At 47.5% G+C, this 25933-nt stretch overlaps 1 protein-coding gene across 5 annotated transcripts in view; it reads right to left on the reverse strand.

The window, feature by feature from the left end:
• Positions 1-6680: 6680 nt before the first annotated feature.
• The window catches only part of LOC113977024 (arginine-glutamic acid dipeptide repeats protein-like), a 68850-nt gene continuing 49597 nt past the window's right edge, over positions 6681-25933 (reverse strand). For 2 of the 5 annotated variants that reach the window (XM_027702795.1, XM_027702792.1), the window contains exons 3-13: positions 22957-23119; positions 20702-20794; positions 19757-19956; positions 18333-18494; positions 17041-17154; positions 14799-16177; positions 14353-14575; positions 13087-13807; positions 11070-11216; positions 10714-10894; positions 6681-9739 (exon numbers count right to left, since the gene is read on the reverse strand). In XM_027702795.1, coding sequence (XP_027558596.1) covers positions 9706-9739; positions 10714-10894; positions 11070-11216; positions 13087-13807; positions 14353-14575; positions 14799-16177; positions 17041-17154; positions 18333-18494; positions 19757-19834 — 3039 coding nt within the window. In that variant the 5' untranslated portion in view covers positions 19835-19956; positions 20702-20794; positions 22957-23119 and the 3' untranslated portion in view covers positions 6681-9705. Of the gene's footprint in view, positions 9740-10713; positions 10895-11069; positions 11217-13086; positions 13811-14352; positions 14576-14798; positions 16178-17040; positions 17155-18332; positions 18495-19756; positions 19957-20701; positions 20795-22956; positions 23120-25933 lie in introns of all 5 variants that reach the window. The other 3 variants (XM_027702794.1, XM_027702791.1, XM_027702793.1) reach the window with 2 other exon arrangements.

Consider the following 25933-nt stretch of genomic DNA (forward strand, 5'->3'; position numbering starts at 1 on the left):
GTCCCACAGACATCCCACATTTAGGTAACACATTGTAAGCACTGCTCTCCATTACTGCAGATAAATGCAGCTGGACTCCACAGCCCTTCTCCTGCTCCGTGAACCAGCTGCTCATGATGGATCACTGCAGAGCAGAGGCTGGAACAGGTCAGGGGCAGTGGAGAGCACTGGGGACTGAGGCATTATCTCAGTGCCTCCTCAGCTCCAGAGCATTAGGGGCAGATCCACAGCATGGAACTACAGGACATCATTAGAACACGTGTCAGTAACCCCAGCAGCCGAGGTTCAAATCACAGCTGAAATCATGTGCAATTATTAATTTTGTAGCCATTAGGATTCGAGAGTCTCAAACCCCATTACTAAGTTCTCTTCCATTTGTATTTCACCAACACAAACAGCAGAAATCCATCTTTTCAGAGCTCTTTTGAAAGCACGAAACTGTAATTTAGAGCAATTAAGAATCTTTTTACCTCTGTTTTTTCACCCAGGGAAGCCAAGGCACAGCAACGCCAGCGCTGGGATTGGTGACAGAACCAAAACTGCACCCGGACAGGTTGGCAAAACCACCGTCGCAGCCCTGTGGGACAGATTTGCCTTTCAATGGGCCATTAAGTAATTTGTCACGAATGCCAAAATGCTGTTTGAGAGAAATAAAAGCCGGGAGTTGCAGGGAGGATTACACGACAATGAGATGCATTGGCAGAGCAGCTTAAATTGCCATCAACACCTGCCTGTGCCCATTAGCCCCTCGCTGTCAGAACACGCAGCGAGGTTACCTCAAACAGGCACAAGTCAAACGGAAAGGAAACACCGGGCACCGCTCGGGGGTGGTGCTGGCAGGAGACACACACAGAGGATTCACACTTTGATGTGGAATAAGAAATAGGTAAAATAAAAAAAGAGTCACGTTCTGCACTCTGGAGCAGCCCATCGTCACCTGCTTTCCCTTTTAACCAGGCAGGAGGGGGTGGGATAAGAGAGTTTCAAGCTGACTTTGTCCCAGACGGCAATGGACAGGCAGATGTCACTGCGCTGAAGTGACTGGGAAAATATTCCCCTCCGTCTCTGTCAGGGAGTTTGTGCTGAACTCCTTCACTCAACCCCAACCCAGGTCAGAGGAGACTGTCCCAGTGCTCAGGGAGTTCTGTCCTTCTTCCACCCTATGTCCCACTATTAAGGAGCTTTAGTTCTTCCCACCCTTTGCACTCAAGACCCCAGGTTGTAACTCCCCCTGCCCGGCCTTACACAATTCCCTTTCCTTCTCCTTTATTCTCCCTATTTCTCATTCCCTCTGCCACACCTGCTTAAAAAACAAAAGTGGACCTATCACCCCAGAACAATACATTTCAAATAAGCATATAAAAGACCTTTTATTGACATGAATAAATTGATTGGGACCATTACTTGGTGGCTGCTTCCCACAGAAAAAGCCTCTTAAAAGCAGCCCGAGGCAGGGCAGCAACATTTACATTTAGATGAAGGCATTCCTGTCACAGCACCTCCCAACAGTTGCTGGCCCCGGGTACTGGCTTGCAGAAGAAATTCAAGGAGATTTGCTTTAAATAACGTGGAAGGGGAAAGGGAGGAAATATTTCCACAGTCCTGGAACGCTGTGGTCTGGAATCACACGATCTGCACCAAGCAAAGCAACAGGTGAGAGCAGCGACATCACATCGGGGAGAAACTGCAGAGAGCTTGTCTGGAAAGCCGTTTTTCCAGTACAAAATTCCCTGCTTTGTGTACCCCGGGCACTTGCAGAGGTTTCTGTCACCGGGCTGTGAACATTCCCTCACACACTGACCCCGGGAGAGACTCGGTGCTGCTGTGGGACGCTGTGAGACCAGCCCGAATTTACACCGTGCAGGTTTCCCCCCCCCAGCCCTCGCTCAGTTCATCACAATCCCAAGTCTTGGGAGACATCCGAGGGGTGGGATGCTCAGTCCATTGCTCCAGTGCTGCAAAGGGACCCCTTTTAGTGGCTCTGTTTCCAGGGTGAGCACAGATGTAGCAAGGGTTTTCACTGCCCTTGGCATCCGTGTCCCCACCCAGCACAGAAATGGCAGTGAACAAAACCAGACCTGTGGGTTTTGCTGCTGTCATTGAAACCTGTGCTAAGGATTTGTCCTATTTCACCACTACACAACAGTTACAAGAGTAAAAACAGCAGATGCAAGTAGAACTAATAAAAATTATGTTTTACTGTCTTATCTACTCTAAAGGAATAATATCTTGAAATCAGTCAGCTGGGGAAGAAAAGCAATTCTTTTCAAAAATGACCTCCCTAATCAATACCAGGTATCAAAACTCAGCACAGCCCAGGTGTTAATACAGCAGCTTGATGGATGAAGGACAAACTACAAACCCCCTAGTTCCACCTCACGTATTTCAAAATGGACATTCTGACTGTTAAATTCTCTCCAAACCAAGAAACTTTACTGTATAAATTATTACAGCAGTTCTCAGAATGCTGGGTCAATAATTTTCTTCTTAACAATGAGTACACTAATGTCTTTTTTCTCTAGAATTACCATCAATTAATATTCTTCTTAGCAATGAACATGAGTTAAACAACAGTTTCACCAGAAGCAGAGTCCTTTTGCAGTGTTCATTGAATACATTAATCCTCAAACCCAACTTGCAATAATTGTCACAGACACCCCCTCAGTGTTACCCAGTGCTGACCCTCACTGCAGCTCCTCAGGGGAACTGGGTGGAGTGTTCCTTTCCTCCCTTTGCTGCTGAGTGTCCCCCTGCACTTCTTAAAACCCTGCTGCTGATGCCCATTTTATTTGCCACTCTATAAAAGGCATTAAGCCGTGAAGGAACGGACTGGAGAGGAGGATAAAAGGGACAGTTGGATGACAATAAAACAATTCAGCTTCGAGGGAGGAACACACACCACCCCCGAAGCTGTGGGTGGGTGTTTTGAGAGCACAAATCCAGCCACCACCAGGGCGAGAATGAGATTCCTTGTAACTTTGTAATTAGGGTTCATTCCAACAATGCCAGAGACACTTCCACCTTACAGGTTTGACTAATCGTCTGTCCAGCAAAACCAAGACCCCAGGCAAAGCAAAATACAGCTCCACTGACAGCACCCACAGCTGTTCTCCAAGGCCAGTCCATCAATTTATTCCGTCATTTCTCTCCCATACACACATTCCCTGGTGCAGGAAACTCAGCCTTGCAGCAACAGGAGACAGGAGTGTTCATGAGCAGCACCTGTGCAGGGAATTCCTCCTCCTGGTGACATTGCCACAGGTAAGGACACTGGGCAAATATTTAAAGAGCTAACGAGTAATGAAACGGGGTTTGCATCAGGACTCAGGAACTGGAAAGACGCAACAAAGTCATGCAGAGGGACAGAATGGGCAACAAAACCAGTCACTTCGACCTTTTCTATGCCTTGGACAACTGTGCTCAGTTACCTGTGTGCTTTGGGGCACGGGAAAGAACACTGCTGCATTAATATCAATAAAGTTATTAATGCTTATGTTGAAGCTGGGCTTGATTTAATGCCCTAAAATTTACATACTCTGACTTCCAAAACCTGAGGTTTTGTAAAACAACAATCAAACCCTGTCCTGGATGTGATTCTCACCTGCCAAGTGTCCTCCACTCACTAAATGCTGTTTTTTGTGGTGTCTTTTCCCCAACCTTTCCCATTACTCATCTGACCAGAAAATGGATGTGATCAATATTTATTGTGAAGACTCATTTCTCATAATTGTGAGCCCCAAGGAAGACAAGCTTATGTTGTGTCACAAACCCGTGCTGCATCAAGATTCAGGTGCCACTGGTGACTTTTAGAATTCAGTTTTGTCAAAACATCTGGGAGTTTACACAGATAAATGGGGTTTTTTTGCCACATTCCTTCACTGGATTTTTCTTTAGGCAGAAAGTGGGAAAGAGCAGCTTAATTTGCAAGGGGGGAAAGCTACCACTTGTACAGAGATCAGCATTTATAAAGAACAAAAAACCAATAACCTGGCTGAATTGTCCACTTGGGATTCGTGGTTTGCAATATGTTGGTTTTATCTTTTGCTCCAGTTTGGTTTTTTTTGCAAAGTCAACACCACGAGGAAAATCAGGTTTAATTAAAGAAGGAAACGAGCAGCACAGCAGTTTGCAAAGGGTGATTTGTACACGCAGGGGACCCCGAAGGCTCTGAAGGCTCTTCCCTCCATCAGACATCGAGTCTTTCTGATCTCTAAGGGTGAAAACCACCCTAAAAAAGGACCCAACACAACCCCCAGCAAGGCTTTCTCAGGCTTACCTGTCACACCCGGGAACCAGAGGAGGGAAAACACCTGGGATTGCCACGCAGGAGCAGCTGCCTGGGATACAGGGATGAGCAGCAACATGGACAGACCTGAGCAAGGAGAACAAGCCCCTGGGTTGTGGGGTCTGGGCTGCCCCAGGGGCAACAGAGGGACCCAGATGCTTTGGGGCCCAAGGGACAGCACCAGGAGGGGCAGAAGGGAAGCTAAGATTGAGGAGCAGTGCCGGGGGCTGGGGGACAATGAACCCCAAGGTGCGGGATTCCCTCCCCAGGTAAAACACTGTGGCTGCTCTCAGAGAACAGGCTGTGCCCCAGGACTCCCTCCCACCACAGCAGGGGAAAGGCTCTTACCTGAGGGGCTTCAACCAGCTCCTTCCAGAACCTTCTGGGCCAGGGGCTCCCTCAGGGGCTGAGGGGCCACACCCTCCCCTCAGGTGCCTCGGCCACACCCTCCCCTCAGGTGTTGAGAGGCCCCGCCCTTCCCTCAGGTGCCTCAGCCCAGCCCCTCACACACAGGTTTTAAGGTTTCAGCCCCAAACCCAGCACCAGGAGCTCCTGCAAAGTGCAGAAATCTCACAAGCAGCAACACCTGAGCGACCTTCCCTCGTTAACAGGCAATTAATTAAACTCCTCAAAGCACCTGCTTCACCTTTTCTCCTCGTTAAACCTCCAAATCGATGCCAGCTGTGAAAGGCAAGTTCCCGCCCGTGGTGGGGGCTGAGTCAGACGGTGTTTAAGGTCCCTTCCAACCCAAACCATTCCATGGCATTCTGGAAGTGATTCCATGGCATTCTGGAAGTGATCCCACGGCCCAGGAAGGATCCCAACCCACCTGCCCGTGCCCTGTGTTCCAGCTGACACAGCACTAGGTGAACTCTGGCACTGTGCATGTAACAAAACTGATGGGCTTCCAGCCTTTACCCAAGATCCCATTAACACAAGACCACAATATAAGAACTAACATCATTTTCAATTTACCCAGCAATAAAAATCCTCTCCAGCCCCTCTCCCCCTGCAGAATTCATCATTTTAAAGCCGGAAACTCAGAACCTTGTGGCAAGAAAGGGGCAGCCTGAGCCCATTCGAGTTCTACGTTAAGTACAAGGAATTAAAAAAGAAATGTCAAAATAAATAGCACATGTTCAAGCCAGGCTCAGGGGAAAAAAAAAAAATGGCACTTTCAGAAGCTATTTCCAGCAGACAAGAACTGACCTTCCCCTCATAAAATGCCACAGGGTATAAATAGAGCAGCCTCTCATGCCATTTGTCACGGAGACTCCTCTGTCTGCTCCGAGTCCTGGAAAACAGGACACTGTGCTCACAATGCTCCCAGCACTAATTAGCCTGGAGTCAAAATACCTCTTCTAGTCTATAATACTGCTTCTGAAAAAAAAAAAATCACAGATCAAAACCAAAGCAGAACCGGGTCAAGAATGCAGCTTTCCCATTCCCTTCTGAACAAGCCATTATTCTGCAAAGATACTCACCACGGCTCTCCATGGCATCCCAACACTTCCCTGAGTTTTGGGGATGCCAGTTATCACAAACTAAATAAGGAACCCTCACCAGCCAGCTCACACACACACACTGTGTAATCCCTGCTGGGTGCAGGACAGGGAGCCACTACAACGGACAGAAACATGTCACTTGAAGCCATTGGAAGGCAAATTTTAGCTTTTCAGAAGACAACGAAGAGAGTTCTTGTGCATCTCCCTCCCTACAATTACCTCTATGGAATGTGGTTCTTGCCAGCTCTACATCAGTTGTGTGCATGGCACAAAATAACATCTCTTTGGAAAAAATGTGCACAAACCCTCCTCTACTGGGGTGTATTTAGTGTATTATATTGAATTTCAAGCTTACACTTCATAAGTCATCAGGCCTCATTCTCCCTTGCAGGTTTTCTGAACACCTTAACTTCACAGGCAGATTTAAGAGATGACACTCTTTCCTACTCCACTGAAATTAGGGAATTGTCCTCTCTGGATTAGAAGTTCTCATCTTCCCACTGTTCTCTGGCTGACGCAGTGAGAGCTTCTGCACACTTTATACTTCATTTTAGCTACTGGTTTGTGCTCAGCCACTGTACACTGAAAATCCATGAAATCACATCCTTACACATCCATTCTTATCCATCTGACTGCTTAACTTCTGGAAAAAACATGCCAAAATTGAGCAGTGTGACCCTAGAGCAGCAACGTGCCTCGGGGATGCAGAGCTGGAACTGGACACGATGGTGGGGTTTGTGTGCTGTACATTTAAACCAAAATGATCTCAAAGAAGGAAAAAATAAAGCCAAAAAAAAGAGACAGGTTTGAACCACACATGCCAGCATCCCACATTATCCCAGATGAAAGCAACTCTTTCCCCCCCCAACTAACAACAATCAACAGACACATTTCGCTTGCAGGCAAAACCTGGCTGCTGTAGTGTAGCTTGGTTTTATTTATGTCCACAAATATTTCAAAAAAATTACAAAATACTCAAATGGAGAGAACACAGAAGTCACGATTTCTGGGTTTCTACTCTGTTTACACTGTGTTATCCCATGGCAAACTACTCATATATACATTAAGCTTCAAGATATATATAAATGTAGCAGTCAGAATGTACACTCTGCTTTAACGGTGCAGTGAAACAAGCTCAACCATGACGACATAGAACAAGAGAGAGACGTTTCAAAAACACTAAAGCAAAGTCTGAAAAATAAAACTTTCAGAACAGAGGAAAATTAAAAAAAAAAAAGGAAAGAGAGAGATTTCTTAAAAGAAAACCAAAAAGGTCTGGGTTGTTTTTTAACAGGGCATCGAACACCGAGATGGCTTCAAAAGCCACTGCATGTGAAGTTGTAGTTAATCACTGGGCTGAAATGGAAGAATTTCAGTGCTTATTTGCTGAATGATGTGAATAAAAGAACTCCCTTAAATTATTAGAATGCTTTTCTGTGGAAAAAAACCCAATAAATTTGAACAGACTGCCAACTTCAGCTGAAAAAGTAAGGAATACAGAGAGAGGACCACTGGAGGCAATTAGGTTTTTCTTAGAACTATGGCTAAAAATCAGCAAAGAGAAGGGTCAGAAGAAATGGCTGAAGTGGCTGAACTCCCCCAAATTCCACATGGTATAAAAAAAATGAGGGCAGAGATTGAACTGAAATGTGCCTCATCAGCCCTGTAAAGCAAACTGAGGCACCCTCTGCTGAGCAGACCCCTCTTCCTGGGTACTCAGCTCTGAGCAAAAGTAAAAAACTGTGCTCAGAAGGAAAACATTTCACCTGATCACTGCCCACATCAACTGAACACTTCACTTTCCTTGATTCCACACTGACCTCAGGGTTTGCCAGTCTCAGGAACACCAGCTGCTCCTCCTCAAACCTCCACACAGAGTTCAAACAGAGCAGCTGCAACTGGGTAAGTGTTACTGCAGTTCTTTAGCACTGAGAAATCTGGAATGGAGGGCAGAAAAAGGAGATCAGCATTAGCTGAAATAGTCCTCCTCTCTCTCTCCTCACTCTTGCCTTAAGTGAGCCCGGAAGAGGCGCATAAATTTAATTTAAATTGCTGTCACTGACTGTCCAACACCAACCTTCGGGCAGGTTTGAGGTGCAGGAGGTGGGTGAGCACTGTGCCTGCCACACCTTCCATCAGAACAACTGATTAACTACAAGTTTATCACAGGTGGCTCAGAACAGTCCTAGGACACAACCATCACACTGAACAGGCTACAACAGCAGAGAGAGAGCACTCATGAGCTGAGAGAGAGAATGGGGGGAAGTTGTGCACCAGCAGAAAAAAAAATGACCAGCACGTTCAGATGTCCATTGGTCACGTCACCCTCTGCTCTGGCAAAGAAAAAAGTGGCAAAACAGGGAAAAAATGTTTAAAAACTGCCCAGTAAGCAGAGCTGTCTCCAGAATAATGCTCACTGGCCTTCTGTGTGTTCCTCTCCTCTCACCACCCTCAGTAGCCAACAGGAGTTATCCTACATGGATCAGCTGGGAGCCAGTGAATGTTACTGTCCATAATCAGGTTAATCCCAAAGCAATAAAAGTTCCTGAGATGCAGAACACTGGTGGCAGTTAAAGAGCTTTTGCTTATAAAACCAAAACTCAAACAGTCAAAGAGAAAAAACCAGACTGGTGTTTGCAAAACAACTTTTAAGGACACCGAGTTGCCTTAGTCCACTTTTCTTGAGAACTTCTCAAACAGGAGGCCAGAAAGAGCACATCCTCCAAAATATGCACATGCAGACAAAAAATTCTGGCTCTACTGCTCTGAGCCACGGAACATTTTCAAAAAGAGACCTTTAGAACAGATTATTTCTTTGAACTTTTTGCCTAAAGTCTAAACCCAATGTCCTCAGGTTTTAAGTTTCAAAAGGTCACAGGGAAGAAGTGCTTTGTGGCCACACTGAAAATGAAAGCGCCGAAGGAGGGATCCAAAGGGTCAGGCTGGTTCCAAGGGACATCTGTGCTGCTGAGAAACCCAACTCAACAGAAATCATCTGCAGAACAGAGAGATGGAACACGAACAAAAAAACCCCCAAACAACCAAACCAACCGAAAAAAACCAAGAACAGAAACAGTCATTTGCAACATTATCCCTGCAAATCCCTTTAATGCTTATTGTTGATATCAAACCAAATTTCAAGCTTTTACCCATTTGAAATTATTGATACCCATCACTCCCTTTAATTAAAGGGATAATTATATATATATATTTTATTAAAAAATCAACTCTGTATTCTGTCAATACCAGGTAGGAATTCACAATTTGTGATGTTACTGAAAATCAAGATAAACGTTTCTGGAGTTTTGTTTTGTTTTGTTTCTCCCCTCTACCCAAAAAAAGTTAATATTTACAGACTTAAAAAGCCATGCTGCAGAACTGAGCTCTCTTTAAAATTATGAAGATTTCCTACAATGTATTAAAATAAAAGTAGATTTTTATTATTATAGCACTTGAATTCAGAGCTTGTTATGTCACCTACTTGCAATCCTTGTTTTTTTTTAAATAGCTATAGATGCATTGAGTGTCCCTTCACGCACAGTGACTTGTGTTGTGAACCTGATTCTAGCACCTACTGAAAACAAACTAGTAAGAAAAGAAAAAAGGGAAAAAAAAGAAAAAAAAACCAAGATTGCAGGAAGTTCTCTGAATATTCCACACAGTCCTGTATTTCCAATAGGCTTCTGAATACGTTGTCATGCAGGGAGACCCACACCAGTCTTGAGAAATCTTCTCTACAAATGAACACTATGCTGATAAGTCTCTACTTGTTGGGTGGTTGCTTCTGTTTTAAATATATAAAGAAATCTTTATAAGATATTCTTTTCCTTTTGTAGCTCTTCTCGTATGTAAAAATGTTCCACTCCTTCCCAAGGACTGGGGTTTCCACAGCCAGCGTTACAAATAAATAATTTATTACAACTGTTTGTCGCCTTCTTTCTTCAGTCGACTGCAAGAGAAAGAAAAACTCGATTTAACACAGAGAAGGGGGTGTCAGACACTTGAGGGCCAGCTCTGCCTCCCTGTCAACCTGAAGGGAACAGAGGTTGCAGGTTTTGAGCTCGGAGCCCAAAACTGAGTGTGCTGTCCCAGCACTGATAACTCTGTGTGTGCAGGGGGGAGTGATGACCTTCTGCTCCCCAAAGTGCCCCTGCCATGTGAGCACCAGCACCAGTGCCAGCTCATCAACTCCAGCCTTATCTGCAGTCCCAGCTGTGGCAGACTGGCTGTCCCTGTGGCACCAGGCCAGCAGGCAGTTCTGGACAGCAGCAGCAAGGAGGGAAACATCTGAGTAAAGCAGTGCAGGGCAGGAGTTGAATATGCTGTGCTGCTTCCCGGATATCCTGGCTACCCACACACACATGGAATGATCCCTGTGAGGTGCTGGTGGCTTTTTCTCCTCAGCTGCTGCTGTCAGTGGTCACTGCCAAACAGGAACTAAGGTGGTGTCACCCAGAACCACTCCACCATCAACATTGCAGAGCATTCAGGGGAGAAACAACTCCCAGGACTGATCCAGGCAATGCAGGACCTGTATCATTCACACACTTCAACTTCTTAGTGCCCTCAGTCATTTCTCAGGATTGATTGAATCCCCCCCCTCTTCACGAGGCTTTGCCCACCCTCCACTGCTCTCAAGGAAGAGAAAGAGATGTGGAAACAGCCATCACAGCATCACACTAAAAACCCCAATCAGAGGGAATCCTGCAATGTAAGACTCAGCTAGTCTAATCCTGTTCCAGTAATTTGGACCCTGCTTCCAATCTGCCCAAATCAGGTCTTAGCAAAGCTTCACCTGTAACTGCACCAGGACAGTGACTCAGCTCTCAGCCAGAAAGGCAGAAATTCAGAAGGAAAGAAGATGAAATGTAAAGAAATACAAAGGGATCTCCCACGTTTCCACAACGTGGGATCGTCTCTCACCTGTAATAATCTTCCTGACTTGGTAGATGCCCACCATGCATGTGAGGATGCCCGTGCAACCACTGCTGCTCCATTGCCAGTCTTTGCAGCTCTGCGGACTGGGCGTGCATGGCCTGCAGCTGGTGGGCTGCTGACATGGGAGGTGGAATGGCACCAGGCAGATCCCGTGGGTAAGGAGTACCTAAGAGAGACAGGGCCCTTTTATAGACACTTGTTTGCTACAAGGTGTGCAGAGCTGTCCCTAAAACCAACAGAACCGACCAACTGACCCTGTTGCAGCTCAACTCCCCCCGCCAGGAAAACACGACATCTCACACCAAAGGCAAGTTTTGTAAAGGACCATAAAATGCTCTCACCAAAGACTGGATGTCGGAGCATTTCATGCTCGTGAGGTGGTTGCCCTAGCAATGGGTTGGGGATGGTCCCAGGTGGGTAGGGAAAACGTGCCAAATGGGGTCCAGCTGCTAAAGGATCCACCAGCGGGTGAACAGGTCCTGCTGAGCCTTGGAAAGAAGGAAAGAAAGCATCAGTCAACTGCCTTGGGATTGCAGAGGGACTGCAAGGGAAAGGAATAACACAGCTAACACAATTCTCCCTCGGCTGGCACCTGGTCCAGAGCAGAAATTTGGGGTCATTTTGCCCTCTATTCATCTCCAATCTAAGGAGACACGTGGATTATAATGGCATTGACCACTACCCTGGAGCAAAGAACTACTTAGAGACACACAACTGTATTTTAGGAGCCCCTCACTGTATTGAACCTGCCATCCAATATTAAAGCCAAATTACTTTTCAAATACACTCAGGAGAGATCTGGCAATGGACTGACTTGGCTCTGTCTGTACCAGTCTCTCACTGCACTGAGAGGCAGAACGTACAAACCATATTTTTCTCCAGCTGGGGACTATCAGACTTACCTGCACAGAGGTGCTGAGTGACTGACTGACCTGACAACAGGTACACACATGACCTATGGCAAATTCCTTCTGCTATCTGGGGCAGGCAAACCTGCCTCCAACTGAGCCAGCCTGTGATTTCTGCATCACTCTCAGGCCACGGCCTCAAACAACAGCTTCAGAAGTGCTGACACTCAGCACTATCACTTCCTACCTGTAACCCCCCAGCCCTTAACAATCTCACAACACCCTGCTGATCTCCTTGCTGTACCATCTGCATTCTGCAGCAGCACTCAAATTCCCTCCAAACCCCCCAAAGCAGCTCTCCCAGCACATCTGATGCATGGTGCTGCAAAGCAAAGTCTGCTACATTTGCTTGCACAAACACTGCACTGGTGACCAGATGCACCAGAACCTGCACTTTAGGTACTTGGATTTTTTTTTTCCCCTTTCTTGGAAGTGACTGCACCTGGTGCCTGGCTTGTCATGTTCTCTCCAGTCTGCCACCTAAAAAATCTGGAAACTTCTGCTTAGTGCCTCATCTTCAGGACTCCAGACCTCTAGAGGAGCTGCTTTAGAAATGAGCAAGGCATCGATTTATTTTTGAGGCTATTAAACATTTCTGGAAAAAAGTTTCCAGATGTAAGAATACACCCTAAATAAAAAGATGCCAGTGCACAATTTTACATGATTCTCGTGAGAATTGTGACAGAGGATTTCAGTTCAACTAAAGCCAGATGGTTAGCATGTTCAGTGGCTAAAGAGATGAAGTTTTTCTCCAATTTGTTTTTTCAGTTCCTATATGGAAACACCGTGTCCAGTTATATCTCCTAAGGTAACAGCCACGAGCAGCAGCACTGTCACCAGTTCTGTGACACCTCTCCTAGGGAATTCCCTTCCCCTGTACACCAGACACCACTGTAAGGTGCTGCCCTAGGATGCCTGTATTTAATAAAAAACCAAACCACAAACCAGCAAACCTTTCCCAGTGACAGTGTGGAGTCTAAGTGAGCATCACTGTGGTGTTACCATCCTGTTTCACTGTTACTGGTTCACTCTCACAGAAACTACCTGCATTTCAGTTATTACCACCTTACACTATACAGAATCACACCATGGACAGTCTAAAGCTGCGCCAGGGGAGGTTTAGGTTAGACATTAGGATGAAATTCTTTACAGAGAGAGTGATCAGACACTGGAATGGGCTGCCCAGGGAGGTGGTGGAGTCACCATCCCTGGAGGTGTTTAAGGAGAGACTGGATGTGGCACTGAGTGCCATGGTCTAGTGAGCAAGGTGGTGCTGGGTCAGAGGTTGGACTGGATGAACTCAGAGGTCTTTTCCAACCTCGTAGATTCTGTGGTTCTGTGAAAACAGGGATTTTACCACTTGAACCCCGGGGTCCCAGCCTGGGGCAGACTGACGCTAACAGCTCACGGGAGGGGTTCCCTGGGGAAGGGCCCAGTTCCCTGGGCTCACCTTGGTGCAAGGGATCCTGCTGGTGTAGGTGTAGATGCGAGTGTATGTGTGAGTGCTGGTGGTGGTGGGGCGTGACGTTGAACATCTGGAGCCGTGCCAGGGGGTCGTTGGTGAGCGATGCCATGCGCTCGGCGTGGATGCGCTCGGCCGCCAGCCTGTCGGGGTAGCTCATCTCCGGCCGCAGCTGGGGCCCTGCCAGCGCCAGTCTCTCCCTTTCCAGGGGGTTCAAACCCGGGTGGAAGGAAGCGAAGGGGTGAGGTCCTGCCGTGGGTGGAATAGTCAGTGCGCCGTGCCTGGCGAAATGCTCCATGGGGTTGGTGGCCGGGTGCAGCGCGTCCAGCTCCGGGGGCTTCACCTCGAAGCCGGGCTTCATCCTCTCTCTCAACTCCCGCTCCCGGATTTCCCGCTCCCGGATCTCCCGCTCCCGCAGCTCCCGCTCCCGAATGGTGGGATCCACGTTGTAGAGGCCGGGCATGTGGTAGGCCAGGAGCGGATCCGTGGGGTTGAGGGGCACGAAGAAGGGGTGGTTGCGGTTTGTGGGTGACATGACGTGAGGCCGCGCGTACTCGCTCAGTGTCCGTAACGCGGGCGTGTCCGGCCCGATGTAGGGGGGAACAGCAGCGATGGTGGTCGGGGGAGGTTCAAATGAAGGTCTCATGTGTGCTGGCCCGCTGAGCTGGGACTCGCCAAGACGGCCCTCGTGGGAGGAGCTGGATACCTTCTGCTGCACAGAACGGGGGGAGAGAAGTTTAGTCCAACACACTCGGCTCAGAACACTGCAGGTGCACACCTCCCATCTTTGCCTCAAGCAGCCAAGTTCAGACTTTGGCTCTCTATACCAACACTGGAGTTCGGATCTCCTCATAAAGAAAGTTAATTAAGTTCACTTCAACTTTAAGAAGCCTTCAGATGCCTTTTTTCCCAGCAGACAACTCTCATGTGCCTGCACACTAGTGCAAGGGACACAAAGACATTTATTGTATCTGCACAGTGTTTTCCTACTGCAAGTAAATGTCAACACTTGGCTTCCTTCTCCCCAGCTGCTCCGGCTTCCCTCACACCAGACACAGAGCAGGAGCAGAAGCTCTCCAGTTCCTTTAAGGAGAAGACAGTCCCAGAGTGGGCTGGATACACACAGCTCCATATTCAGGAACACCCAAGTGCACAGGCATTAAAGTGCTCCTGGGATCTGCTTTCTGCAGTGACCACCCAGGTCAGACCCAACCACCAACTCCCTCCCACCGCTCTGAGCCACCCTGAACCTACCGCAGCTCTTTCCGCCTCTCTTTCCCGTTCCCGCTCCCTCTCTCTTTCCTTCTCCTTCTCTTTCTCTCTTTCCCTCTCCTCTCTGGCTTTCTGCTCCGCTTCCCTTTTGGCCTTTTCAATGGCCTCTTCTCTCTTCTTGGCCAGTTTTGATCCTGCCAGAGGCATGAAGTACAGGTCTGCTCTTGAGCATGAATTGTAGCCACGGTCCAGGTGCTTATAGAACCTGAAAGAAGCACGAGAGAAGAGCTTATCCCTGGGAAAGATGCAGGAGTCTGGGATTTGAGAGCTGTACGTCAAAAATAAAGAAAACTGTCACTTTACACTTATAAAAAGCACTAGCAGCTTCCTTGAGAGCCAGGAGAAAATTAATTGAACCATGTTACTCCACAGACAATGGAGTGTAAAACCAGAGTACAATCAGTGCTTAACTGGTGAAACTTCCATACCTGGCTGACTGACTGGCGTGACTTGGGATATCCACCACAGTGGGCTCTGGTGATGGACTCCTGGGTGGAGGGGGAGGGCTTTCTGGTTCCTCAGCTTCATCTGGGACCTCCTCTTTGATCTGGATGGGTGGCAGCGTGCAGGCTGTCACCACGGGCACCGTCCCACTAGAGGCTGCTGACGTGGAGATGGAAGTCTGGAGCGGGATGCCGGGCATGGTGGGTGGCGTGGAGGTGGAGGGGCACGAAGGAGGGGTGATGGAAGGTGGGCCCCCTGGGACAAAGGGATGCTGAGAAAAGGGGGGCTGGGAGGATACCTGATGGAGTCCAGAGGGGGGGTGACTAGCAGGAGGGGGAAGGCTCTGACTCTGGGTCAGAACGGGAGGCTGGGCTTGCGAGGACTGCAGTGGTTGGCTTTGAGGCATCAGCTGCAGAGGGGGAGGGTGTGCAGACGGAGGGTGGTGAGTCGAGAGGGAGCTCAGAGGTTTTAAAGCGGGTGGCGGAGGCAAGTTGGAGTTCATGGAGAACGGAGACGGGCCAGAGAGGTGAGGAGGGTGCTTGTGGGATGGAGCAGTGGGGAGCTGAGGGATGGGGGTGGTAGGGGGAGGTTTGATGTGAGGCATGGCCATGGGGGCGGGGGGCAGGGGCTGCTCCCGCGGGGGCTGCGCCTGCTGCAGCGAGGTGGCCGTGGGCAGGACAGGCTGTGCCACCTGCAGAGCCGAGTGGGAATGAGAGGGGGCTTGTGTCTGGAGGGGAACCTGAGACTGAGATGACTGAGCAGGCAGGGAAAACGGCTGGGAAGGTACGGGATGGGGCAGGAGGGGCTGTGCCTGCAGGCTGTGAGGGGCAGGCTGGGCCTGGCTGTGGAGGGGGGGCTGCGTGTGGGGCTGTGAGGAGGCAGGGCTGGGCTGGCTCTGCGACACGCTCAGGGGCTGCAGCGGAGGGTGGGGGGACGGGAGCCTCTGCGGGTGCAGAGCAGGGGCCTGCTGGATGTGGGAGTGAGGAGGAGGTGGGGCAGGGGCCTGGGGCTGGCTGGAGGGCTGAGATGCTGGCGGGGACACCTGCGGTGGGGCCGAGGCAGCGCTGGACACTGCGGGCAGCGACGCCGGTAACTGGGCCGGTACGGGAGGTGTGGGTGGAGGAGCCTGGCCAGAGCTGCTCTGTGCCTGCAGCACCTGGGGCTGTGCCTGCAGCACTTGCTGCTGGGCGGAGGAATCCGAGTCGCTCTCATTGTCCTGAGGGCTGGGGATGCTGGGAGAGGTGCTCCGGTTGTCCTGGTCGATGTCCTTGGGGTCGCTGCTCCCCTCGTCGTTGACGCTGCGGCTGTCGGAGCTCTCGCCCTCGCCCTCACCCTCCGAGGGGGAGTTGGGCCTGCTGATCTCCTGCAGGGAGAGGGGAACAGTCACCACTGCACCGAGGGCATCCCCAGCGTGCCACAGGATGGGACCTGTCACACAAGTGCAGGAACCCTTTGAACCTCCCAGCACAGGCAGTGTGAATATCCAAGGGGAGGGTGCCAAGACAACGGAGCCAGGCTCCTTTTAGTAGTGCCCTGAAATGCAGCAGGTTCTCCCTGAACACAGTGAAACACTTTTTCACTGTGAGGGTGACCAGCAGTGGAAAAGATTTGTCCTGTGAGGCTGTGAATTCTCCATCTTTGGAGACATTCAAAAGCCAGCTGGATATATATCCTGGGCAGTCAGCTCTAGGTGGCCCTGCTGGAACAGAGGAGGTGGCCCAGATGGCCTCCAGATCCCTTCAAACCTCAGCCATTCTGGGATTCTCTATGGAAATATGGAAAGCTCAAGTTCAAAAGCCCCAAATCCTATGTACAGAGTGAACCTGGGCAGACACACAGACACATCCTGAAAGTATTTCAACTGAGCTTTGATACCACTGGATTAAGAGAACTCCAGTGGTAGTCTTCTAACTTTCCACAGAACAGGAAAAAACAAATTTAAATTAAAAAAACAGGGGCAGAGAGGGTGGAAAATAGTCCAAGTGTACTCCTGTATGGTTGATATTGATATTAAAGCAAAAAACAACTTCTGGACTTACCCCGTATCATTCCACTGTTTTCAACAGAAGGAACACATTACAACATTGGTTCCTTTCCAGCCCCAGATTAAGTTACAATTTGCTGTGGCTTAAATTGATTTCATGTTTTTGGTTTGTTACCAGGTTTGCAACCCCCACCCCTCCCAAACCATTCTCCTAAGAGGAAATATTCCTCTGTGGGACTCACTTGAGTTTTGGATTTTTTGGCATTGGACCTGTCAGGTTCCTCTGTGTCTGACGCTGCCTTTTCCCGCTGCCTCTTGGAGTTCTTGAGAGGAGAAGACACCTCTTCTTTTATCTTCTGCCACAAGGGAAGCAGAACACAGCAGTTACCAGTGGTGTAAATGCAAAAGTAAATTGAGTGTATGCCTGTGATACCATATTTAACACAAATAAAGGAGAAGGGTTCCTATGGAGCAGGAGAACTCAGAAAATGAGACAGCCAGCATTCAACAACAACCCAACAGGCACCAAGTTAACAGAAAAAACGAGTGAATAAAGCATTCCTCTTATCAAGGGGTATTTTAAACAGAGCTGTGCAGGAGCAAGTCCACCAGGAACTCATAGCAGATCAACTGGCCCAGGTTACTCTTCTAACAGAGACCAACACCAGCTGTTAACAGAGGATGGAATAAGAATTTCTGCAGGAGACAGGCACAAGATAAGCCTCATTAAAGTCCTGCTTTACTCCTGATATTTTGAGAGGAATATTTTTAGATCCCCTCAAATACAGGGCTATAGCTATTATAAGACTACTACCTTCTTTAGTGGCCTGGGACAGCTTTATGCATCACATAATTACCCAACCTAACTAACTTCAAATTCTGCCAGGTTTCCAGTTTTATAATGTGAAAACTTGCTCCATACTCCAGTTTTGACTTTTTTTTTTTTTAAATATTTATTTTAAAACTTGCTACTTTTTTGCTTAATGGCAAGCCTTGCTGCTTCATGTGGCTTTGTTTCTTTAGAACTTCCTTGGAAAAGACACTTATTCATTGAAATAGATTCAACTGTCAGCTTTGCTCTGAAAAATCAAACAAATACACCTCCAGAAAAACAGTAACAGAAGTAGCCTCAATTACCACACATTCAAATTCTTTTGTAAACAAAGACTAAGTACTGCTTAAAAAAAAAATCCTTAAAAAACCCAAACTGTCTACTTGTCTCAAATACAGCATTTCTGAGCTGTATTGCTTCCCTGAGCTTAATGCCTGCATTTGCATCTGAAACGGGAGGATTAATTTCTCGTGAGAGCAGAAAGGTTATGTGGGGATATCTGAATGGTCTGATCAGCACCCAACCCTCTCTGCACAGGAACTCAGCAGCAGCTCAGCTGCACCGGGACACTCTCTGCTTATCCACACAAGCAGGAATTTCTAGGTCACGGGGAGATTCTCCAGCCTCCTGCCACCTCGTGTGTCTGACTGAGAGGCCTCAGGTGTGCTGTCCTAACACACAAAAGGCGTGGGAAAAGGTTACCTTGGTGGATTTTTTCACCGAGTCTGCCTTGCTGTCGTTGCTGGAGGTGCTGGCGGCGCTGGGCGAGTTGCGGCCGCTGGACCTGATGTCCTCGTTGATGGGGGAGGCTCTACCATCGGGGCTGGCTGGCTGCTTCTTCCGACCACTGCGTAGTGTAGACATCTGGGGTTCAACACAGACAAGTGTATCCAAGTCAGAATCTGCCCAACCACTTGAATTTCCTCTGCCTGGCAGCAGGGGCGTGCAGGAAGCGCTCGTGCCAAGAACTCGAGAACCAAAAACCAGGAGCGCTGTTACAACTTCTCCTGAAAGCCCATCTGGACTTCAAAGGAGGCAAATCCTTCATTTGTCTACTCAAAACCAGTAAGTGCTGATTATTTAATTTAGTAGTGTCTGTCAGAAATAAGGTTAGAAAGATGTTTCAATGCACATTTGCAAGTCTGCCTACACACAGGAGTGAATGAGACAGGAGAGGACCCTCATGTTCCACCAAAAATAGTTTATCTGTTGGCATTCAAGCAGTCAAGCCCTGGTTTAAACCCCCAGTTTGTGTGCTTCTGCCATGCAAAAAGGAGTCACAGTCAAGAATATTTCAATAATTAATGCTGTTCCCCTCCCAGTTTGGCAGTTTTTCTGGATGACTGGCTACCATAAAAGCAATGAGCCAACATTACCCCGAGAGTGGAGCCTCACAAGAGATTCAGAATCAATGGTCATATCACCATGATCACAAAGACAGGGAGAGGAGGGTAAGGAAAAGAAATCTATCTGCTGCTTTCAATCAGTCAAATCCAAATCAAAGATCAAATTAGCCAGAGCTGCTGTCAGAGCTCTCCCAAGTGATGTGCTCACAGGAAGGCTCCCAGCGTTCCACCCTGAGTAACAACTCAGGGACAGGGCACACCAATCACAGAGGCAAAACAGAGCTCTCTGCAGGGAAGACATCTGAACTCCAGTAATATGAGGAGACCACATGAACAGCATCTAATTTTTTAAAACTCTTCCCAAGGGCTTAACTCTGACAGGATCCAGCTGGAAGGAGGACACGTACTAGAACAGAATCTCTAACACACTGTCAAGTGCCCCCTTACGATGCCAGTCCACTGCCAGTCATTACAAACATGGGAATAACTGATTTGAGCTTGCAGAGACATTTCAGCTCCTTTTTCTAAAGAAAACCTCAACCTCAGCAAAGCTCACAGAGAAATGCAGCAGCAGGCCCAGTCCAAGGGAGATTAGCTCAGCTGGTGCTAAAAATGCCAAGGCCATGGGTTCAACCCCTGTATGGGCCATTCACTTCTGAAGAGTTGGACCTGATGATCCTTGTGGGTCTCTTCCAACTCAGATTATTTTGTGTGATTCTGTGGGACCAGCACGACGGAGAAAGGGTCAGTTAAGGAGTTGAGGATGAGGGCTAAACCTACCGAGCCTCGACTCCGCCGTGTCCTCATGCTATGCTTTCCACTGAGTCCATCATCTTCCTCTTTGACAGGCTTGAACATAAAGGGTGGAGGGTCAACTGGCTTCTCGATGGGTGGCAGCTCCCCGTACTTCTTGAAGTGAATCCGACAGTCCGTGCACAGCAGGATGTTCTCCCGCCCGCCGTGGTGCCAGTCCTTGGAGGCTTGGGGCAAGGAGAGCAACAGCTCAGCAACACAAAAGCACCAGGACCCCAAAACAAGCACACTGGGTTATTTAAAAAGCTGCAGTTAGAAAAGTAGCTGCTTTTCTAAGGGGTAACCAAGTTGGAGAAGTTTCTGGAGAACTTTGTCCCGTTCCAGTGCACATCTTCAGTGTTCAGTTTACAAACTAGTTGTTTGCTTGAGAAACTACAGCTTTGAAAGCAAAGAAAGAAGCCTTATCTGCTCTACCTGGGAGCTAACAGGCAGCTGTTGTTCTCCAAAGCTGTGGTTTCTGCAAGAGCAGTGAGCTGTGAACCTCTCATTTCCTTCCCTATTTTGGGGCTCACATTTCCATGCTGTGCAAATGCCCAAATATCAACCAACCTTCACAACACCCACAGGAACGGGGCTGATGCAGAAGAGATTTGGTGCAGCATAAAGAAGTCGTGTGTGTGACAGTCACAGCCCAATATTGATTCATTACATCACAAATTGATTACATAGATTGTGGATTATGGAGATTTATTCCTGTATAACTGTCTACCCCAGGGTTCTCCTTTGTCACTGCAATATTAATTTGCAATGGCAAAGCCTGATTAACTCGGCAAGGAATGCTGCATATTTTAGCTGATTCAACCCCACATTTTTTTTCTGAACAGCTGTACGAGCACACAAACTGCTCCTGCTTGAAGGAACCCACACAAAACAGGCAGCAGAAGGGAAAGCCAGCAGTGAACTGGGACATACTGGTGGTGAAGCAGTGGCGGCAGGCGTAGCCCTTCAGCTCCTGTTCGCTGTCCTCGCTGTCAAAGTCATCTTCACTGGCCGAGCTCAGGTCCACTGAACAAGTGAAGAACAAGGGGAAAAAGAGGGAAATGGAAAATAAAACACTCAGCAGGATTTTCTATTTCCTCTTACTTGGCTAAAATAACCATTAATAAAAATAGCTGGTGACTTCCTACAACCACCCTGCCTTGCACGGCCATTAGTTCTGATTTTTCAAACTAGGCAAGGCCAGACCTCATCAGCCTCCAGGTTAAAGGAGGATTCCAGGAACGTGCCAAGTGACACAACTCACAGAACCTGATTCAGTGCATGGTACATTTCCAGATAAATTGTCATTCAGCTGTCATTCGTGGGGAGCTGGAGAGGCTCTGTTCCAAAAACACAATTTTCAAGAGAAAAGAGGTTTCTCTCTAGAACGTGTTCAAATTTAAAACCTAGTATTCTATACTTAAAACCTACTTTGCTACATTTAATGAGCAGACACTGTGGTGGCTTTTGTGTTTTTTATTTTGTTTCCAGACTTCAGCCTTCCAGCCCAGCTGAGGACCAATGTCACGCTCTGTTAGACACTGGCTGTATTTAACCAGGAGCAGATGTGTTTGTGGGTGGAAGAATCAATGCTTACATATAATGGACCTGTTTGGAAAACATGCTGTGATTCTTTTGGATGAGAGGTACTAAAGGACACCACCAGCTTTCCAATCCTTACTCAAGCCTCAGAGAGCTTCAACCCGTGGCAAACTCACATTTCAAAACCACGTTTCAAAGAAGAGGAGGAGATGGAGAGGGCCCCTTTCCTTTGTGGCAAGCAGTACACAGCAAATTAGCAGATTAAAAGGCTGTGAGCAGAAAAGCAGCATCTGAACCACTGAAAATCTGCAGACACCACAAAAACTGTATCTTATCTTCTAAGCAAGTCAGGAGTAAATCCTTTCTTTCTGAGAGCGCTGCGTTTTTCAAGCACCACCACTATAAATTCACAACATAACAGGTCTGTAATTTGTCACAAGCAGAAAGCCCTCTGGCTTCTTTTGTTCTAATCCTTAATTAGAAGAGAAGTCCTTGATGCAAGAACACTGGTTTTCTAAAGGTTCCAAGAGGGTGTTTTGTACATGCAGGTTACAGCTTATGGATTATGGCTTATGGATTCTGCAGTAGTTGCCATCAGCATTTGTCAGCAACTCGTTACCCTTCAAATTAACACAGGGCCCCATCTAATAGCAGCACCACCATAATCCCCACAGTAATTCCTGCAGGTGTTTAAACCCTGACTGCAAAACTGACCCCAGGCTAGGACTTGCTTTCTTTGACTGAATTGATTTTTATTCTCATCCTGCACTCGGATCCATATGGACAGGTCCTTCCAACCACAAGCTCTGTGATGTGCTGACTATCTTGGATTGAGTTGTAGAGTACAGATCCTCACTTCTTGTGCACACAGAAATCAGTAATAAATCCTATCGATTCAGCAGGGAAAAACTAACAGCCCTTTCCTACCACCTCACTACCACCCTCTCCAGAATTCTGTCCTGCCTGATCACCACATCCTCCACCTCCCCCACATTCTGCCTTCCACACAGTCCCCTTTCTTTACAAGGCACATAGAAATGTGCTGGGTTAGTCCACAGAACGACTCTAAAGCTCACAGGGTAATTAGTACAAAGCCTTTTATATAAGGATAAAAGTTTCTATCTCCATATGGATGTTGCTGATCATAACCCTGTGCAAGGCAGCACATGCAGCTCATTTGGGGAACTACTCTTTGTTTGGACACTTCTGCTCCAGGCAAGGCCAGTGTTCTCCCAGGATACCCTGAGACACAGTGCTGGACACAGCACCCACTCTGAGATCCTGCAGAAGGTGAGGGTCACCCAGGAAGGATGGAAGGGACTTCCTTCTTTCTGTGATTCCCAATTCCCGATACTGTAACAAGCCTGGATAAAAATACGACACAACACCAAGAAAAGAGCAGGGAAATTCAACACCAGGGCAATATTTCCATCCTTCCAGGATGCTTTTATGTTGAAGAACTGCACAAAGCACTGGGTGATCAAAGCCGCCTTCCACATTCCAGCATAATGGCGCAGGAACGGGAGAGGGCAACTGCCTGAACTCCATTTCCTTGCTCCGTTCCCTTGAAGGTACAGCACCATTACGTGGCTGTTGCTGCCTGCATTTAGACAAAGATAAATGCATTGCTTTTAGCTCCCACTTACAGAATTCACTGGAGGGGGGCCTGGAGGGAGTGTTGACTGGAGTGGAAGCAGTTCGAGTTTTAATTCTCCGAAACACAGCCTGCCTCCGATGCCTACGGTGGGCTCGAGAACTTGCTGCTTCAGGGGTTTTCTTCCAATAGTAATAGAAGGTGATTAGTTCTCCCTGCAAACACAGAAGGAGTATGTTAGAGGGACATGCAAATCTGACTTGTCAGCTTTCTCCCTCCCTCGTGCCTCTCTGTGTGCACACATGTATTTTTCTAGGAACAATCACGAGGTACTTCAGCCAGATGAAAGAATTATTCAGTAAGACAGAAAATAAAAAATCCTCGTTATTTTTTGTCTGCTTTTGCAAGGGAGGAAAAGAAGTGAATGAATGGTTTTCACTCCTTGTCTAGAAAAGGAAAGAGGTTGGGGAGCACATATCCAGGCTCCAGCTGGATGCTGCAGGCACTGCTGGTCCTGGGATACAGAAGAGGGTGCCCTTGTCTCACTGTCAGCATCCTGTGACACCTCTGCTCTGCTCAGGAGAGGGACAACCTCCCACTGAGTTCTGAGAACAGACATCACGAAACTGCTACAAACCCTCTGACACAAACCCTCTGACGTTCACAGCAAGAGTAGGGCTCAATCCAAACAGACACTGCCATTTTGTCAACCTACACTCCACATACAGCTATTTTTCCAATATTCCTGTTTAAGAAGCTGAAAGTCAGAAGGAAAACGTGTTCAACAACAAGTCTGTAACCGTAACACAACCCTACTACAGTAAATCGTGTTTTAATTTGAATATATATGCCCACATCTAAATTAATTAAGCAGTTAAAAGAGCACACCTAGAGAAATGAGTGATAATTTCACAGCATAATGAATCTGGCTTACATTCAAAAAGTGGAGCAGCTGCCATTCAAACTGGAGGATGTAATGCTGAACCAAAGAACAGCATGTGGTTTTAATCTCTTTTCTCTTACTTTGAATCCCCATCATTTCCTGGCGACTTGTCTGCCTCTGAGGTAAAAGGTGTTGTTGCTTTCAAGTTGCAAGAGGAGAACGGAGAAGTTCTAACCAGCCTCTCGAAAAAAATCAACATCAGAACAAACATACCTGAATTGCCCACAAAAAGGGCTCCTTTGAACCATGTTTTTATGTGATCAAATAACCTCAGCCTGCTCCCTCCGCGGGGAAATCCTGCAGTCCCTGCTCAGGGCAGAGCAGGGAGTTAACTTGGACCTGAATCCAAACCTTCCCAAACAAGCAATTACAGCCACACTAATACCTGGACCCCTGAAACGCCCTAAAGACAAAAGGAGGATGTTGTTCTAAACATTAACTGCTGATATTTAACATGCTTAAGAGTTTTATCAATGCCTACTTTAAAAATGGAAACCCCAGAAAGAAGAACACAACCACAACTGTGATTTCTGGCACCAGGCAGAAATAGATAATTTTTAATCTGAGCTGCTGCAGATTGGGATGATGGTGCTGATCCTCACCAGCAACCTAAACAATATTAATGTATTATATATTAAAGTAACAAGAATTCAGAGTGGTAACTGGTGAGGAAGAGGAGAAAGGAGCAAGTGGGCAAAACATTACCTACAACTGCTGATTCTGAAGCACAAACGCCCTACTAAAAAAAAATATTTAAAAAAATAAGTGTTTCCTGAAGAGAATTCAAAACTGGCTGGCAATGAGTACCCAACTATGTCAGACTGGGACAGAACAAGGAGTTCTGACCCCAGCACCCTGCTCTGCCACTGCCTGTTCCTCGTGTTTGCTTTACAAATACCATTTCCCTGAGTGCACTCAGTGGGCTCAAAGTCCACCTGGCCCCACTGTTTGTCCAACAGGGATCTGCCCCGTGCCAGAGGCAGGCACAGCTCTGCACAACAGCTTATGCAATGCTCTTGCAAATGAAACCAGCCACTTTTAGCCTATAAATTCATTTATATCAAATCTGAGGTGTCAGCACCAAGGAGCAAGTCAGTAAATCCCACATCTTTATGTCAGTGAATTAATGTGTCCTCTGACACCTGGCAACAGCAGAGTGCAAACCAATCTGTTCTCCTCCCATCATAAAATAGGGAATGGGAACCTATTTGAGCTCAATTTACACATTGCAAAGCCATCAGGTCCCAAGGGAAGTTTAACAACTCGTATCATAAACCAAACTTTAAAAAAGAAATGCTGTGTATTTATTAAAAACGTTGACTTCATGATCACAAGGCTTTTCCCCCCCCCCGAGACCCTCCCGAAAGTGCAGCCACAATCACATGCAGATAAAGATGAAGTAAAAGTCTATTTATTCAACAACCAGTTAACCCAACTATGAAATCTGGAGAGATCAAACGACCAAAGAATGTTCTGTACTTCAAATTCAGTGTTGGGCTGCACAGCTACAACACTCAGTAAATGACTCTGAAGTAAGAGAGAGGAAGCACACAGAGAATGGCAACATCACACACGGGTCACACAGGTACAACAAATTCCATGCCAGCTCTTATTAACCACCTGGCTACCTACCGGGGCATTGTCTACCTCAGGGATTAAAGGCTGGAGTGGAGTGAGCCTGGCAGGATTAGACCAAGCTCGCTGGTGGCTGCATGGGTGGCACAAACTCGAGCACAAAGGAGTAAGTCAGGGCAGCTTTGGTTCTCCAAACAGGGAGTAAAACCAGCTTCCAGCAAAGAAGTCAAATGAACTTTAATCAAACATGCAGAGTGCGTGCTGCTGAAAGCCACGGCACATAAATTCGGGAACAAAAGCCGCAGCAGAAATCAATAGCCTCCTGAAACATTAACACAGGCCAGCATTGATCAAAGGCCCCGTGACAAAAGGCTGCCTTGCAAATTAGCTGCTGGTTTTGCTTGCAAGCAAACAGAAAAGCATGGACGCTCTGACATGAATGGCCTGTAATGATCATTTTGTTCCTGGTGATCTCACCTCACCTCACCACAAGGTCTCGCAGTCAACACAT

Source organism: Neopelma chrysocephalum, unplaced genomic scaffold (assembly GCF_003984885.1).
Source record: "Neopelma chrysocephalum unplaced genomic scaffold, ASM398488v2 Primary Assembly neopelma1_196, whole genome shotgun sequence".
Taxonomy (NCBI): domain Eukaryota; kingdom Metazoa; phylum Chordata; class Aves; order Passeriformes; family Pipridae; genus Neopelma; species Neopelma chrysocephalum.